General features: G+C 45.2%; 2 protein-coding genes across 3 annotated transcripts in view; one reads left to right on the top strand and one right to left on the bottom strand.

The window, feature by feature from the left end:
- Positions 1 to 3,645: 3,645 nt before the first annotated feature.
- On the bottom strand, positions 3,646 to 11,748 carry dnajb1b (DnaJ heat shock protein family (Hsp40) member B1b). The gene is made up of 4 exons (XM_036948969.2): positions 10,475 to 11,748; positions 8,537 to 8,871; positions 8,133 to 8,402; positions 3,646 to 7,916 (listed from the first exon to the last, which is right to left on the bottom strand). Exons 1-4 carry the CDS (start codon positions 10,692 to 10,694, stop codon positions 7,686 to 7,688), a joined length of 1,056 nt encoding a protein of 351 aa, XP_036804864.2. The 5' UTR covers positions 10,695 to 11,748; the 3' UTR covers positions 3,646 to 7,685.
- Positions 11,749 to 11,800: 52 nt separating this feature from the next.
- tecrb (trans-2,3-enoyl-CoA reductase b) overlaps positions 11,801 to 17,973 on the top strand; it is a 37,031-nt gene continuing 30,858 nt past the window's right edge. Inside the window, exon 1 of one of the 2 annotated variants that reach the window (XM_090195214.1) lies at positions 11,801 to 11,915. In XM_090195214.1, the coding sequence (XP_090051340.1) occupies positions 11,876 to 11,915 (40 nt within the window). In that variant the 5' untranslated portion in view covers positions 11,801 to 11,875. The remainder of the gene's footprint in view (positions 11,916 to 17,973) is intronic. The other variant, XM_036948973.2, reaches the window with a different exon arrangement.

Raw genomic sequence — 17,973 nt, 5'->3', positions numbered from 1 at the left:
AACTCTAAAGTACACCAACTGTAAACTCCAAGTACACCCACTGTAAACTCTAAAGTACACCAACTGTAAACTCTAAAGTACACCAACTGTAAACTCCAAGTACACCCACTGTAAACTCTAAAGTACACCAACTGTAAACTCTAAAGTACACCAACTGTAAACTCTAGTACACATACTGTAAACTCTAGTACACATACTGTAAACTCTAAAGTACACCTACTGTAAACTCTAAAGTACACCAACTGTAAACTCTAGTACACATACTGTAAACTCTAGTACACATACTGTAAACTCTAAAGTACACCTACTGTAAACTCTAAAGTACACCAACTGTAAACTCTAAAGTACACCTACTGTTACCACAATAGCAATCTCGTTTAACCCAGAAATAAAATGTTGTGTAATTTGTTGTGTAATTTCTCTCTCTCTTTCTCTCGTTATTTTCTGCCTCATCTGTTGTCACATACATATGCGCAGTAACAGACACACACACACACACACACACACACACGAGCTAATTTAGAAAGGAGGTATTTTTCAGGACACCAGTGTCTGTGTTGGTTGTTGGGTGATATTCGTGAGTTGTGGTACACAGTGTTTTTATCAGTTTGGTTGACATGACCCAGTCTGCTGATAGCATCACGGGTCTGACGGTCATTAACAGAGGCTTTGCCTTAAATGGTGCCTCTTCCTTACATACTGTATGGGCCCTGGTCTAAAGTAGTGCACTATATGGGAATAGGTCCCTGGTCAAAAGTAGTGCACTATATAGGGAATAGTGCTCTGGTCAAAAGTAGTGCACTATATAGGGAATAGGGCTCTGGTCTAAAGTAGTGCACTATATTGGGAATGGGGCTCTAGTCTAAAGTAGTGCACTATATAGGGAATAGGGCTCTGGTCTAAAGTAGTGCACTATATGGGAATAGGGTCCTGGTCTAAAGTAGTGCACTATATAGGGAATAGGGCCCTGGTCTAAAGTAGTGCACTATATGGGAATAGGGCCCTGGTCAAAAGTAGTGCACTATATAGGGAATAGGGCTCTGGTCTAAAGTAGTGCACTATATAGGGAATAGGGCCCTGGTCAAAAGTAGTGCACTATATAGGGAATAGGGCTCTGGTCTAAAGTAGTGCACTATATAGGGAATACGACTCTGGTCTAAGGTAGTGCACTATATAGGGAATACGACTCTGGTCAAAAGTAGTGCACTATATAGGGAATAGGGCCCTGGTCTAATGTAGTGCACTATGTAGGGAATACGACTCTGGTCAAAAGTAGTGCACTATATAGGGAATACGACTCTGGTCAAAAGTAGTGCACTATATAGGGAATACGACTCTGGTCTAATGTAGTGCACTATGCAGGGAATAGGGCTCTGGTCTAATGTAGTGCACTATGTTGGGAATAAGGCTCTGGTCTAAAGTAGTGCACTATATATGGACTAGGATGCCATTTGGGATGAAGCCTGCCTTTTTGGGGGCGGCAAAGCTGTTTCTGTGCTGAATACTGCCTCCTAGTGGATTCATAGTCACAACTGATCTTTTGATTAGACATTATAGCAAAGATCAGCTGTCACTTTTTTAGTTAAGTAGCCAGAATATCATAATCTGTATCACCATCATCATCATCATCATCATAGCCACCTTCCTCACCACTCTCACCTGTTGTAGGACAGCAAGTAAAAGGGAGACCTCTTCTTCATTTCCTCCTTCAGGGTTGCCACAGCAACCACCAGCACAGAGTTGAACAACATGTATTTGTATTAGTGTTCATTATGGATCCTCATTGGGTTCCTGCCAAGGCAGCAGCTACTCTCCCTGGGGTTTATTATGGATCCTCATTGGGTTCCTGCCAAGGCAGCAGCTACTCTCCCTGGGGTTTATTATGGATCCTCATTGGGTTCCTGCCAAGGCAGCAGCTACTCTCCCTGGGGTTTATTATGGATCCTCATTGGGTTCCTGCCAAGGCAGCAGCTACTCTCCCTAGGGTTTATTATGGATCCTCATTGGGTTCCTGCCAAGGCAGCAGCTACTCTCCCTGGGGTTTATTATGGATCCTCATTGGGTTCCTGCCAAGGCAGCAGCTACTCTCCCTGGGGTTTATTATGGATCCTCATTGGGTTCCTGCCAAGGCAGCAGCTACTCTTCCTGGGGTTTATTATGGATCCTCATTGGGTTCCTGCCAAGGCAGCAGCTACTCTCCCTGGGGTTTATTATGGATCCTCATTGGGTTCCTGCCAAGGCAGCAGCTACTCTCCCTGGGGTTTATTATGGATCCTCATTGGGTTCCTGCCAAGGCAGCAGCTACTCTCCCTAGGGTTTATTATGGATCCTCATTGGGTTCCTGCCAAGGCAGCAGCTACTCTCCCTGGGGTTTATTATGGATCCTCATTAGTTCCTGCCAAGGCAGCAGCTACTCTCCCTGGGGTTTATTATGGATCCTCATTAGTTCCTGCCAAGGCAGCAGCTACTCTCCCTGGGGTTTATTATGGATCCTCATTAGTTCCTGCCAAGGCAGCAGCTACTCTTCCTGGGGTTTATTATGGATCCTCATTAGTTCCTGCCAAGGCAGCAGCTACTCTTCCTGGGGTTTGTTATGGATCCTCATTAGTTCCTGCCAAGGCAGCAGCTACTCTCCCTGGGGTTTATTATGGATCCTCATTAGTTCCTGCCAAGGCAGCAGCTACTCTTCCTGGGTTCCAGCAACATTAAGGAAGTTATATAAAATTCTAAAAACATTACATTTCACAACACAGTGTGTTCCCTCAGGCCACTACTCTACTACCACATATCTACAGCACAATATCCATGTGTCCTGTACGTGTGTGTGGAGTGTGTATGTTATCATGTGTGTGTATGCATATGTGTGTCTCTTCACAGCCCCTGCTGTTCCATAAGGTGTAGTTTTGTCTAGGTTTTAAATCTGATTTTACTGCTTGCATCAGTTACTTAATGTGGAATAGAGTTCCATGTAGTCATGGCTCTATGTAGTACTGTGGAATAGAGTTCCATGTAGTCATGGCTCTATGTAGTACTGTGGAATAGAGTTCCATGTAGTCATGGCTCTATGTAGTACTGTGGAATAGAGTTCCATGTAGTCATGGCTCTATGTAGTACTGTGGAATAGAGTTCCATGTAGTCATGGCTCTATGTAGTACTGTGGAATAGAGTTCCATGTGTAGTCATGGCTCTATGTAGTACTGTGGAATAGAGTTCCATGTAGTCATGGCTCTATGTAGTACTGTGGAATAGAGTTCCATGTAGTCATGGCTCTATGTAGTACTGTGCGCCTCCCATAGTCTCTTTTGGACCTCCGGTGGCATGTCTTGTGGGGTATGTATGGGTGTCTGAGCTGTGTGCTAGTAGTTTAAACAGACAGCTTGCTGCATTCAACAATACTTTTCACAAATAAAAGTATTGATGAAGTCAATCCCTCCTCCACTTTGAGCCGTGAGAGATTGACATGCATAGTATTAAGGTTGGCTCTCGGTGTACATTTAAGAGCCAGCCAGCCAGCCAGCTGTGCAACACATAGACACAGGCTGCGAAGAGGCCCCGGCGCGTCTCCAGCCAGGAGACGTCTTCATACCAGATTACACTGTCACAACACGTTCATTACATCTTTCTACAGAGACAAACAGGGATCCGTTTATCTAGAAGAAAACATACTTTATTTACCTAGGAAAGTTATTCACGTAGAAAATACATTCTGTGTGTAGCAAACTGTTCAGAAATATAACACACACATGACAAATGTGTAGCAAACTGTTCAGAAATATAACACACACATGACAAATGTGTAGCAAACTGTTCAGAAATATAATACACACATGACAAATGTGTAGCAAACTGTTCAGAAATATAATACACACATGACAAATGTATAGCAAACTGTTCAGTAATATAACACACACATGACAAATGTGTAGCAAACTGTTCAGTAATATAATACACACATGACAAATGTATAGCAAACTGTTCAGAAATATAACACACACATGACAAATGTGTAGCAAACTGTTCAGAAATATAACACACACATGACAAATGTGTAGCAAACTGTTCAGAAATATAATACACACATGACAAATGTATAGCAAACTAAGTCTGGTTGTAGTTGTAGAAGATTCTGTCCAGGGTTAACGTTTTTCTTAAAAGTATTCCTTGAATATAAAACGACATGATTTAAACATAAAACTAGTTCCTGTTGTGAAGGAGAAATAATGGTCCCTATATTGAGGTGAGTGATCTTCCATTTAAATGCATAAATAATTACAAAGCTAAAGTTGATATTCTTTGCTCAATAAAACAGCTTTATATGAGTTTCTGGACAGTTTCCACTTACTGCATCAACAACAGGTAGCACCGATACATGTTGTGTATAATATTGAGTAAAGAGGAGTACTATGGGTTTAACATGAAAGCCTATATCTCCCATGGTTACTGTGCTAACATCCTATCTCATGATAGGAGCCAATCCAACAGTTACACCATACATAGCCCAGATCCTACAGCAAGTCATACGTTCCAAACCATTTCTGTACAAAAAGTTCACCTAGTTAGCTAAGTCATACACACTAGCTGAAACACACACACACACACACACCTCTCACTCACACTTCCCTCCACCCTGTCACTGTAGGCATTCTGGAAAAGTAAAGACCATTCAAGCATAGAAATGGAATCAGCATTGACTTGAATGGGAAGGTCCGTTCTATAGATTATATTTCTATACATTCCAATAGCGTTGTTTCTCTTCTAAACCGATGACTACTGGTATTATCACACTATGGGCATTATCACACTATGGGCATTATCACACTATGGGCATTATCACACTATGGGCATTATCACACTATGGGCATTATCACACTATGGGCATTATCACACTATGGGCATTATCACACTATGGGCATTATCACACTATGGGCATTATCACACTATGGGCATTATCACACTATGGGCATTATCACACTATGGGCATTATCACACTATGGGCATTATCACACTATGGGCATTATCACACTATGGGCATTATCACACTATGGGCATTATCACACTATGGGCATTATCACACTATGGGCATTGATCAGTGATCAGTGGCAATACTTTCTATTGATTTGATCAGAATCCAAAACCATGAAAACAACCCATGATACCTAAACCCCTAGAATAGATACATGAAAACAACCCATGATACCTAAACCCCTAGAATAGATACATGAAAACAACCCATGATACCTAAACACTAGAATAGATACATGAAAACAACCCATGATACCTAAACCCCTAGAATAGATACATGAAAACAACCCATGATACCTAAACCCCTAGAATAGATACATGAAAACAACCCATGATACCTAAACACTAGAATAGATACATGAAAACAACCCATGATACCTAAACCCATAGAATAGATACATGAAACCAACCCATGATACCTAAACCCCTAGAATAGATACATGAAAACAACCCATGATACCTAAACACTAGAATAGATACATGAAAACAACCCATGATACCTAAACACTAGAATAGATACATGAAAACAACCCATGATACCTAAACCCCTAGAATAGATACATGAAAACAACCCATGATACCTAAACCCCTAGAATAGATACATGAAACCAACCCATGATACCTAAACACTAGAATAGATACATGAAAACAGCCCATGATACCTAAACCCATAGAATAGATACATGAAACCAACCCATGATACCTAAACCCCTAGAATAGATACATGAAAACAACCCAATATCCCTAAACCCCTAGAATAGATACATGAAAAGACGCCATCTGCAAAGACATGCCACCAAGAGATACAAATCTAATCCCCCAAAACAGGAGTTTTCAGACCTCTCCTGGGGGACCCGCAGACGAATGGATTTCATCTACTCAAGAGCTAGAACACCTGATTACATTAGTCAACCAATCGACAAGATGAATCATGATGAATCTCTTACTCCAACAGTCTCTCTGGCACTAAATGTCTTGGAGAGGGAGTCAAATAGAATCCATTCATTCTCACCCTAATCTCCCCTCTCTCATATCAACTAATCATCAAGCCCTTGACTAGGTGAACCAGGTGAGCCAGTTCAAGCCCTTGACTAGGTGAACCAGGTGAGCCAGTTCAAGCCCTTGACTAGGTGAACCGGGTGAGCCAGTTCAAGCCCTTGACTAGGTGAACCGGGTGAGCCAGTTCAAGCCCTTGACTAGGTGAACCGGGTGAGCCAGTTCAAGCCCTTGACTAGGTGAACCGGGTGAGCCAGTTCAAGCCCTTGACTAGGTGAACCAGGTGAGCCAGTTCAAGCCCTTGACTAGGTGAACCAGGTGAGCCAGTTCAAGCCCTTGACTAGGTGAACCAGGTGAGCCAGTTCAAGCCCTTGACTAGGTGAACCGGGTGAGCCAGTTCAAGCCCTTGACTAGGTGAACCGGGTGAGCCAGTTCAAGCCCTTGACTAGGTGAACCAGGTGAGCCAGTTCAAGCCCTTGACTAGGTGAACCAGGTGAGCCAGTTCAAGCCCTTGACTAGGTGAACCAGGTGAGCCAGTTCAGGGCTACAACAATGTTGTGTTAAATGTCTGAGGGTCCCAGAGGAGAGGTTTGGGAACCACTGCTAACAAGCCAATGGCTCTAGTCTGTACATGGCAACATTCCCCAGTGGGGAAGTACAGCTAAAAAGAGGCTCATACTAAAGGAAGCCAAACAACATTTATTTGATGGTCTCTGGTTCTACAGTGCAGTAGTGCTGATCTGGGATCAGGTGCCCCCCTGTCCATGTAGTCACATGTATTATTAGCATAACTACTCTAAGATGCTTTTTGAATAATATGGGTTGCAAGTTTTCCTCAGTTCACTAGTGGTTCTGAAGTGGACTCACGAGGTCCACAGTGACAGTTTCCTCAGTTCACTAGTGGTTCTGAAGTGGACTCACGAGGTCCACAGTGACAGTTTCCTCAGTTCACTAGTGGTTCTGAAGTGGACTCACGAGGTCCACAGTGACAGTTTCCTCAGTTCACTAGTGGTTCTGAAGTGGACTCACGAGGTCCACAGTGACAGTTTCCTCAGTTCACTAGTGGTTCTGAAGTGGACTCACGAGGTCCAGAGTGACAGTTTCCTCAGTTCACTAGTGGTTCTGAAGTGGACTCACGAGGTCCAAAGTGACAGTTTCCTCAGTTCACTAGTGGTTCTGAAGTGGACTCACGAGGTCCAAAGTGACAGTTTCCTCAGTTCACTAGTGGTTCTGAAGTGGACTCACAAGGTCCAGAGTGACAGTTTACTCAGTTCACTAGTGGTTCTGAAGTGGACTCACGAGGTCCAGAGTGACAGTTTCCTCAGTTCACAAGTGGTTCTGAAGTGGACTCACGAGGTCCAAAGTGAGTTTCCTCAGTTCACTAGTGGTTCTGAAGTGGACTCACGAGGTCCAGAGTGACAGTTTCCTCAACTAAAGGACAAGAGACACCGTAACGAAAGTTGGCCGTGCGCAGTAGGTCACCTGATGGGTGTCGACGAACGATGGCGATTCAACACTCAACAATCGTCTGGAAAGGAACAGAAAATGGCGGCGATAAATGTTCTTTGGTCAGAGGCGATAGGGAGGAGAGCCACATGTTGCTTTTCACTGTTCGTCTGCTCCGTCCGTTTTGTCCTGAAGACGTTCATAGTTTATAGCTATCAGGACTAGGGTGGAAGCACCTGTGCGATGGTCTCCTTGGCACTCTGACTCAGTCTCTCCGGAAACGCAACCTCGTACTCCACCAGCAGGTCACCGCGGCGATCGGGCCGCTTGGGCAGAGGAAGCCCCTCCCCCGTGATGCGGCGTTTCATCCCCGGACGCACCACGTCCCCTGTCGTCACGGTTACTGTCCTGCCGTCCAACGTGGGGACGATGACCGTGCATCCGCACAGCGCCTGAAGAGGAAGGAGAGAGAGAGAGAGAGCGAGAGCGAGAGAGAGAGCGAGAGAGAGATTACACTTCATCACTCTAGTCTACATACAAACAGTTGTCTGTAGGTTCAAGAATGAGTCATTCTAAGTACTATCAATTTGTTTAGGCAGCACTTGGAGAGGATCGTGTAAAAACAAAGTATATTTAGTTTAGTTAAAGTTCAGATCACTCTGCCTTACCTCTCTGAGGGAGACCTTGGCGGGGTAAACGATGTCAGAGCCGTCTCGCCGGAACACCGGGTGTGGCTTATCCTTGACCACGAACACCACGTCTGCCGGGATGTTAGTCGGCGTCTCGTCCCCCTCTTTAGGGAAGGTGACCTTCGTCCCCTCCTTCCATCCCCTCTTTATCTCCACCTCCAGGATCTTGTCCTCCATCCGGAGGGTCCGTCTGTCTGCGTTCAGCCGCTTGTGGGATATCTTCATTCTCTTAGTGCAGCCTGAGAGCACCTTTAAAAAAGACCAGGATGGAAACGAGGCATCGACTTTATGGTGTTATCCTACACAACTTTTTTAAATTGTATGATGTGCTGTGTGTATATGGATACCTTGAATGGTCAAATAACATAAGTCAACCAACCAACCTCCTCTAAGGTCACCCTGAGGTCGTGGAGCACGGGTGGGTCCTGGTGCTTCTCAACCATCTGCCCCCCCATCCCCCCTCCTCCCATCCCTGTGCTGAAGGAACGGGGGAACCCCCCCATGCCACCGCCCCCCATCCCAAAACGGGCGAAGGGATCGTCAGTGTCCATGTTGTCCCCATCTGGGCCCCCACCGTTTCGGGGGAAGAACTGGTCGAAGGGGCTCCGGCCCCCGAAGAACTCGGCGAAGATGGCGTGGGGGTCGCCTTGGAAGGAGTAGCTGAAACTAGGGCCCCCGGGAACACCCCCTCCTCCTGGGGTGCCTCCTCCTTTCAACCCTGGAGAGGAGAGGGAGGAAGGAAGGGAGGGGGGGTGGGAGGGGAGAGAGAGAGACATTTGAACATTTGTGGCTCTGGTCCAGACTTCTTTCAATATAAGTTGTGTAAACATTTCCTATCTGCAGTGGCACCCATGGTTGTGGAAACAATGAGTCTGTGTGGAGGGCTAGATGGGAGGAACGCTCTGTGTGGAGGGCTAGAAGGGCTAGAAGGGAGGAACGCTCTGTGTGTAGGGCTAGAAGGGAGGAACGCTCTGTGTGTAGGGCTAGAAGGGAGGAACGCTCTGTGTGTAGGGCTAGAAGGGAGGAACGCTCTGTGTGTAGGGCTAGAAGGGAGGAACGCTCTGTGTGTAGGGCTAGAAGGGAGGAACGCTCTGTGTGTAGAGATAGAAGGGAGGCTGACTCATAATAATGGCCAGAACAGAGCAAATGGAACACAGACTCCTGGAAACAATGTGTCTGATGTATTTGATACTTCCGCTCCAGTCATAACCATGAGCCCATCCTCCCCAATTAAGGTGCCACCAACCTCCTGTGGTCTACAGTGTCTGTTGCTATACACAGAATAATGCAGCTTGGCCGTTGAGTTATCTAGACTAGTCTTTAAAGACAACTGATAAGAACACAGCAGCACCGTTGTAACCTAGTGTAACAGTATAATTTTAGTCCGTCCCCTCGCCCCTAACGGGCTCGAACCAGGGACCCTCTGCACACATCAACAGTCACCACAAAGCACCGTTACCCATCACTCCACAAAAGCCGCGGCCCTTGCAGAGCAAGCAACCACTACTTCAAGGTCTCAAAGCGAGTGACGTCACCAATTGAAACGCAATTAGCGCGCACCACTAGCTAGCCATTTCACATACTAAGGAGTACACAGCCACACTATCTGTCGTTTGAGAAACTTGCTGACAGGTTAGCGCCAAACTGTCAAAGTCTCCGCCCCGCTGTGACGTCAGCGCCCGAACCTTCCAGTAGTGGGCGCGCACCTCTCCCTCTCCGCTCCGCTCTTGGCGTGCAGTGTTATTGTATCTATCAGTTTTTTTTCCCCTCCTCCATTCTTATGATTGTGCTGCAAGGGATTCTTGTTGGAACTCGCGAATCTCTTGCAGCACAATCATAAGAATGGACAACGGGGGAAAACTGATAGATGCTATAGGCCTGCTGTGTCTTGCCCTTTCTCGTTATAAAATATAGCTCACATAGGCTAAGAAATGTAGACGTATAAACTGTTGCTCACACAGTCCAAGAAGGGAAGGCTTATGAGCTATTGCTTGGTTTGTTATAAGCATATAGCGTTTGTTTTTGGAACTTCTGTGGCCCAAAGCGTTAGAACACTAGAAATACAACGATTTCAGCAACACTGAAGAATAGTAGATTATCAGAGGAAAAGAGGCAGGTTCTTGAGACAGATCTTGAAATTCCTTTTCGCCTTAATACGCATCCAAATATCCAGCGACAATAATTCAGCTTTACATCTTTATAATCGCAGCTTTGAAATCGTTTCCGAAAGGCCTACCCAACTAAAGTACTTCGGAAAACAACGTGTATTTATTCATCACTTTTAATAACAACATGTTGTGTCTGGTCAACAGAACACGTACCTTCTTCGCCGAATCGGTCGTAAACGTCTTTTTTCTTTGGGTCGCTCAGGACGTCATAAGCTTCAGCTATTTCTTTAAACTTGTCCTCGGCTTTGGGAGACTTGTTTTTATCCGGGTGGTAACGCAGAGCCTGCTTGCGATAAGCCTTCTTGATCTCGTCCTCCGTCGCCCCTTTCTGTATGCCCAGAACATTATAGTAGTCTTTACCCATTTTGACCATTTAGCTGTCGGTGTGTTAATACCGAATAGCTGCGAGAAATAGTTTAAAGTTCCCTTGCTTGAGCCTGTGCTGACTGCCAATCAAATTCACAAGGTAGACGGGTAGTTCTCTTTAAATGCGCTGGTCCGGTTGCAGGCAGTCTATCTATGGAATGGTATATAAACGTATTAAAGCCTAACCTGAACTGTACACCTCCTGTTGAAGAACGCTACCGTTGTCAGCTCCGCTTGGGACCCATTCTAGTTTATACCCGCGCAGAAAGTTCGAGAATTTTCTAGCAGCATCAGGATGAGTCTGAACGCAGCTCAACTCCTGTCGGACGAAAGTTCCTGGGACCGATCACGCCTAGTGGAGCGTCACTGAGTTTGACAGTTCGACAGGACACGCCTCTGTAGTCGAGCCGAAACTCAACCACGCCTTCTTTGTAGAAATCTCACCCCTGTGTGTGTGTGTGTGTGTGTGTGGTGTCAGATACAGTGTTGACTCACTGGATGTATCAAAAGTACTAAGAATCGTGTTAGTGAACAGAATGTATGACAATGTGTCTGCAAACTGCGCAGAGGAAAACCTATATGGATCCCCGGAACAAAACTGATTCCCTCATAATGTGGTTTGTCTGTCGCGTTTGTTGGGACTATAGGTTTAGTCCTCGCTATGCTTCAGGTTTATTGGTACTATGCGTTAGGTTGAGCCCTGTCCTTTCTCAATTTAAATAATTACGTTATTTCAACTTTTACTAGCCTCTTCTTGGTCAAATGCCCACAAAGAGGTCCAGGCCTGTCCTTGGCAAACAGCCTTGCTGCTTTTGAAAACCATCGCTGACACATTACGCCCAATATAACAGTCGGTAATCTACGAACTAAAATTGCTGATCTGTAAAGTCAGTATGTAGTTTGCCCTGGTGTTGATAACGTAAGATTTACTAACATAATCACCCGCTAATACAATTTACCCCGCATCTCCATTTGTCCAAACGAATCACTCCATTTTTTAATCTACTCCCCCATTGGCTACAGTACGGGAAGTACGGCATATCTACTTAGCTTTCCGATACATTGATTGGACGTGATAGTAAAGAGGTAACCATTGGACTTCCCAATCATTGGACCAATTGGGGACCTGAAAGCCATCAATGCTTCCTCTTGCTCTGATTGGAAGGCACGACCCGTCGCTCACCTTGGATGAGAGCGAGCACAAACTGCCAAGATGAAGCATTACGAGGTAAGATAGTATCCGCTGTAACTCGAAACCTTTCATCGGGATTCTGTACATTATATTTCTAGCTGTTTCATTACCGGTGTTGTAAGATTGTCAGTCAGTTTCCCGACGGTCAGATTTAGGATGGTAGGACACGCTGGAGAACAGAGACGAGCTAACTCGGATGTCAAAGCCTCCAGCCCGGGTGGTGTGCTTGTTTGACTCTCTGGTCGAAGTTGTAGTCTACTTGCCTGCAATTCACATATCATGGACATAGCCTATCACTTCTACTTTCACAATAAACAGCAATCCAACCAACCAAACAGATAGGTTACTAGTTTATGTATCTATATACCAGTCGTTGTTTTCTCACAATGCATACACTAGGCTGCGCCACCGCTGGTTGATTGGAACGCTGAAGAGTTCTTATCTCGGCATTGTTGCTTCACTGCAGGGCAGCGAGACTATCATTGCAGGTGAACAGTCAAGTGCGCAACAAATCTAACCTTGTGGGGAGTGTCGTGTCGTACAATAATGTAGCCTCTCGGGTAGAAATGTTGACCGTTACACTACTTTACTGTATGAACATAAGAGGCCACTGCGTCTCATATCAGACTGATTTGACAGTCTGTTGATTTGTTGATCTGCATATAGGAGAGTAAAGTGATGACACAACTAGGCCTAGCTTAAATCTAAACTCCTATTGCACGTAGCCTCGTCGACTTAGGTTTTTCAATCACAAATACGAGACAAAGTTATATGGTGAGCAGGAAAGGCTGCATGCAAGGATGTATATGTAATCATATCAAACCCCACTGGCTACTGTGTTAAATTCATAGCAAACAGGCAATAATGGTAGTTACTATGTCCTCTGAAACACATGACCACCTTCACTCTGATGGCTGTATAGGGAGACAGACCCATAGACATTTACCTCTACATGTGTTGTCCTTGTGGCTCTCTCAGACCCAATACACACAGATCTAGGACCAGATTAACCCCCACTAAACCTAACCTTAGCCATTTGGGGGTAATCGCATACAAACTGATCTTATATCAGTGTCTAGAGAGGAGTTAATCCTCCTACAGTCAGATTTTAAAACCGCTTTCTAGACTGCAGGCGAGCTAGCTACAGCAGGTGTTGTCATGGCTACCAGGACTGAAGCTACAGCAGGTGTTGTCATGGCTACCAGGACTGAAGCTACAGCATGTGTGCCGACCAAACCCAAACGACAGGATGTGAAGGAGCCAGTTTGGGGAGTTGTGTAGAGTTAGAAGTGCCCCGACCAGTGGGTTCCCGCCCCTCCCCCATGTCTCCTCCTCCTCCTCGTACAAGATATTTGAACTCGATCCAATACTGTGAGAGTTTGCCCTCTAGCCTATCTAGAGTTGTAGATGGGTTAACGTTTGCAGCTATTGGACTATTCCATTGGTCTGTGTTAAAGCCAGGGAAAGATCAATCAAGCAAATGATGCATTTCAAATAGTACTTCAACCCAGGTCTGTCTGATGCCTCTATGCACTGGGAGGTTTTCATTCCAAGAGCGTTTTCTCTTTCTAATGTAGTAACTGAGGGACAGAACAGCTATAGAGGAGCTGGGACCCGCTCGCCTGCTACAATGTAACCTAGTGTTCTGCCGGAAAGGTCCAGAACTCTTGGAGGCTGTAGTAAAGCTAACATACCAGCAGGCTACAGTGATATCTAGATTAGTCTGCAGGAAGTCCAATATAGACATGTTATGATAGGCACTGGTAAGATGTGCATTTGACTATAGAATAAATGTTGGGCCCGTATCAATGCGTCATTGGCCATCAGGGAAGGATTGCTAACAATCAACCAGATTACTGTCTGCATTACTGTCTGCAGCACTGTCTGCATTACTGTCTGCATTACTGTCTGCATTACTGTCTGCATTACTGTCTGCATTACCGTCTGCATCACTGTCTGCATCACTGTCTGCATCACTGTCTGCGTCACTGTCTGCGTTCATCTTGAATCCAAATGATCTCCAATGAATACAATCATCACAACAGAAAATCACTGCTGATGTAGTTATAACACATATCCACAAGGTGGAGCCAAAGCACTGTAATACTGTAATAAATATAGACCTAGGCATGACACCTGATGCCTCGCTGCACTGACAGCAACACACATTGGGTGAAGATGGACACTCAATCCACCATACCACAGATCTAGGATCAGATTTCCATACGCACAATGCTAATATTAACCATTCGGGTGGTAGAATATACCTGACTGTAGATCAGTCCGCTAGTCCACTACATCATCATCAGGTCTGTCCGTAGAGAACGTTGTGCTAAGCTCACAGTGCATTTCTGTGCTTAAACAACCAGTAAATAACATTAATAATTAACACTGACCTGTGTGTCAGTGAGAAGAACGGTGTGGAGATGCCAGAGTCCAGTAGACTAGAGATACACCGTCTGTCAACCTGTAGAGAGGGAGGGAACCTATCAGTGCACTATAATGAGCTGGAGTGTTCTACGAATCCCTCTTGTGTTTCTGTCAACCTGTAGAGAGGGAGGGAACCTATTAGTGCACTATAATGAGCTGGAGTGTTCTACGAATCCCTCTGTGTTTCTGTCAACCTGTAGAGAGGGAGGGAACCTATTAGTGCACTATAATGAGCTGGAGTGTTCTACGAATCCCTCTGTCTTCCCCACTCAGTCATGGCAGCACAGCACTCCTCCAACCTGCACTACTACCCGAGTCTTGAATTTAGCTAGTTCCAATGCTGTCCTACTCTAGAGCTCCACGTTTTACCCCATGTTTTACCCCATGTTTTACCCCATCCCGACCCGAACACATCCCTACCCTTAACACTACCCCAGCCCTACCATAACACTACCCCAGCCCTACCATAACACTACCCCAGCCCTACCATAACACTACCCCAGCCCTACCATAACACTACCCCAGCCCTACCATAACACTACCCCAGCCCTACCATAACACTACCATAACACTACCCTACCCTTAACACTACCCCAGCCCTACCATAACACTACCCCAGCCCTACCATAACACTAACCCTAACCCTACCATAACACTACCCCAGCCCTACCATAACACTAACCCTAACCCTACCATAACACTACCCTACCCTTAACACTACCCCAGCCCTACCATAACACTACCCTTAACACTACCCCAGCCCTACCATAACACTACCCAGCCCTACCTTAACACTACCCCAGCCCTACCTTAACACTACCATAACACTACCCCAGCCCTACCATAGCACTACCCCGGCCCTACCATTACACTACCCCAGCCCTACCATAACACTACCCCAGCCCTACCATAACACTACCCCTACCCTTAACACTACCCCAGCCCTACCATAACACTACCCCAGCCCTACCATAACACTACCCCAGCCCTACCATAACACTACCCCAGCCCTACCACAACACTACCCCAGCCCTACCACAACACTACCCTACCATAACACTACCCTACCATAACACTACCCTAGCCCTACCATAACACTACCCCAGCCCTACCACAACACTACCCTACCATAACACTACCCTACCATAACACTACCCTACCATAACACTACCCTACCATAACACTACCCCAGCCCTACCACAACACTACCCTACCATAACACTACCCCATCTCTACCATAACGCTACCCTAACATAACACTACCCTACCATAACACTACCCCAGCCCTACCATAACACTACCCCAGCCCTACCATAACACTATCCCAGCTATGACAGTTGTCTATCCAGTACTGCTTTAGACCCCCAGCACAAGGAAAGGCTGTTATCCCAGGGGGGTCTTTTATTAGACTGGGGTAGATGGAATGGGTGGGGTTTAAATAGCTAGAGAAATCCTAGCTATGCCTGGCTTGCTGTGTGTGTGTGTGTGTGTGTGTGTGTGTGGACTACAAAGCATCATTTTATGGGCAGTTCTACAGTAATGGAATTGCGTAGACTCAGATTTTTCACTTTAAAATGTATATCAAACAAAAAGCATTGATTTCACAGTTTATAAAACCATACAACTCTACAGTGCCTTGCAAAAGTATTCAGGGCGGCAGTATTCGGGGCGGCAGCGTAGCCTAGTGGTTAGAGCGTTGGACTAGTAACCGGAAGGTTGCAAGTTCAAACCCCTGAGCTGACAAGGTACAAATCTGTCGTTCTGCCCCTGAACAGGCAGTTAACCCACTGTTCCTAGGCCGTCATTGAAAATAAGAATTTGTTCTTAACTGACTTGCCTAGTTAAATAAAGGTTTAAAAAAAAAAAAAGTATTCACCCCCTTGACGTTTTTCCTATTTTGTTGCCTTACAACCTGTAATTTAAATATATTTTTATTTGGACATAGTCCAAATTGGTGAAGTGAAATTAAAAAATTACTTGTTTAAAAAAATTCAAAAAAAATGTATGTATTCACCCCTTTACTATGAAGCCCCTCAATAAGATCTGGTGCCACTGATTACCTTCAGAAGTCACATACTTAGTTTAATCAAGTCCACCTTTACTATGAAGCCCCTCAATAAGACCTGGTGCCACTGATTACCTTCAGAAGTCACATACTTAGTTTAATCAAGTCCACCTTTACTATGAAGCCCCTCAATAAGACCTGGTGTCACTGATTACCTTCAGAAGTCACATACTTAGTTTAATCAAGTCCACCTTTACTATGAAGCCCCTCAATAAGACCTGGTGCCACTGATTACCTTCAGAAGTCACATCATTAGTTTAATCAAGTCTACCTGTGTGCAATCTAAGTGTCACATGATCTCAGTGTGTGTATATATATCTGTTCTGAAAGGCCCCAGAGTCTGCAACACCACTAAGGAACGGCACCATGAAGACCAAGGTTCTCTCCAAACAGCTCAGGGACAAAGTGGTTTAGAAGTACAGATCAGGGTTGGGTTCTAAAAAAAAATATCCAAAACTTTGAACATCCCACGGAGCAACATTTTAAATTCGTTATGAAAGAATATGGCACCACAACAAACCTGCCAAGAGAGGGCCACCCTCCAAAACTCACGGACCAGGCAAGGAGGGCATTAACCAGAGAGGCAACAAAGAGACCAAAGATAACCCTGAAGGAGCTGCAAAGCCCCACAGCAGAGATTGTAGTATCTGTCCGTAGCACCACTTTAAACTGTACACCCCACAGAGAGGGGCTTCAAGGAAGAGTGGCCAGAAGAAAATAAGCAACATGTTTGACCCTCCCCAAAAAGCATGTGGGAGACTCCCCAAACATATGGAAGAAGGTACTCTGGTCAGATGAAACTAAATGGAGCTTTTTGGCCATCAAGGAGAACGCTATGTCTGGCGCAAACCCACCACCTCTCGTCACCCCGAGAACACATACTTTCACAAGGCACTGTATGCACAAGGACTACTTTGAATAATTTACACAGTAAATAAAATAAGTATTTGCTGGAAAAACTGTACATATGCAAAACACTGTATCTGCACAGTTCTTCCTGTAAAGGGGTTCTGTAACATCTGCACAGTTCTTCCTGTAAAGGGGTTCTGTAACATCTGCACAGTTCTTCCTGTAAAGGGGTTCTGTAACATCTGCACAGTTCTTCCTGTAAAGGGGTTCTGTAACATCTGCACAGTTCTTCCTGTAAAGGGGTTCTGTAACATCTGCACAGTTCTTCCTGTAAAGGGGTTCTGTAACATCTGCACAGTTCTTCCTGTAAAGGGGTTCTGTAACATCTGCACAGTTCTTCCTGTAAAGGGGTTCTGTAACATCTGCACAGTTCTTCCTGTAAAGGGGTTCTGTAACATCTGCACAGTTCTTCCTGTAAAGGGGTTCTGTAACATCTGCACAGTTCTTCCTGTAAAGGGGTTCTGTAACATCTGCACAGTTCTTCCTGTAAAGGGGTTCTGTAACATCTGCACAGTTCTTCCTGTAAAGGGGTTCTGTAACATCTGCACAGTTCTTCCTGTAAAGGGGTTCTGTAACATCTGCACAGTTCTTCCTGTAAAGGGGTTCTGTAACATCTGCACAGTTCTTCCTGTAAAGGGGTTCTGTAACATCTGCACAGTTCTTCCTGTAAAGGGGTTCTGTAACATCTGC

This window comes from Oncorhynchus mykiss, chromosome 13 (genome assembly GCF_057628025.1).
Source record: "Oncorhynchus mykiss isolate SJ-2025 chromosome 13, ASM5762802v1, whole genome shotgun sequence".
Classification (NCBI taxonomy): Eukaryota; Metazoa; Chordata; class Actinopteri; order Salmoniformes; family Salmonidae; genus Oncorhynchus; species Oncorhynchus mykiss.
The sequence above is the reverse complement of the archived record's forward strand: the minus strand, read 5'-3'. Positions and strand labels throughout refer to the sequence as shown.

Coding starts and splice junctions, on each gene's coding strand:
- dnajb1b (XM_036948969.2), bottom strand. CDS start 10,694: ATGGTCAAAATGGGTAAAGACTACTATAATGTTCTGGGCATACAGAAA. Junction 8,403..8,536: donor TCAGGGTGACCTTAGAGGAG/GTTGGTTGGTTG, acceptor TCTTTTTTAAAG/GTGCTCTCAGGCTGCACTAA. Junction 7,917..8,132: donor CCAAGGTCTCCCTCAGAGAG/GTAAGGCAGAGT, acceptor CTTCCTCTTCAG/GCGCTGTGCGGATGCACGGT.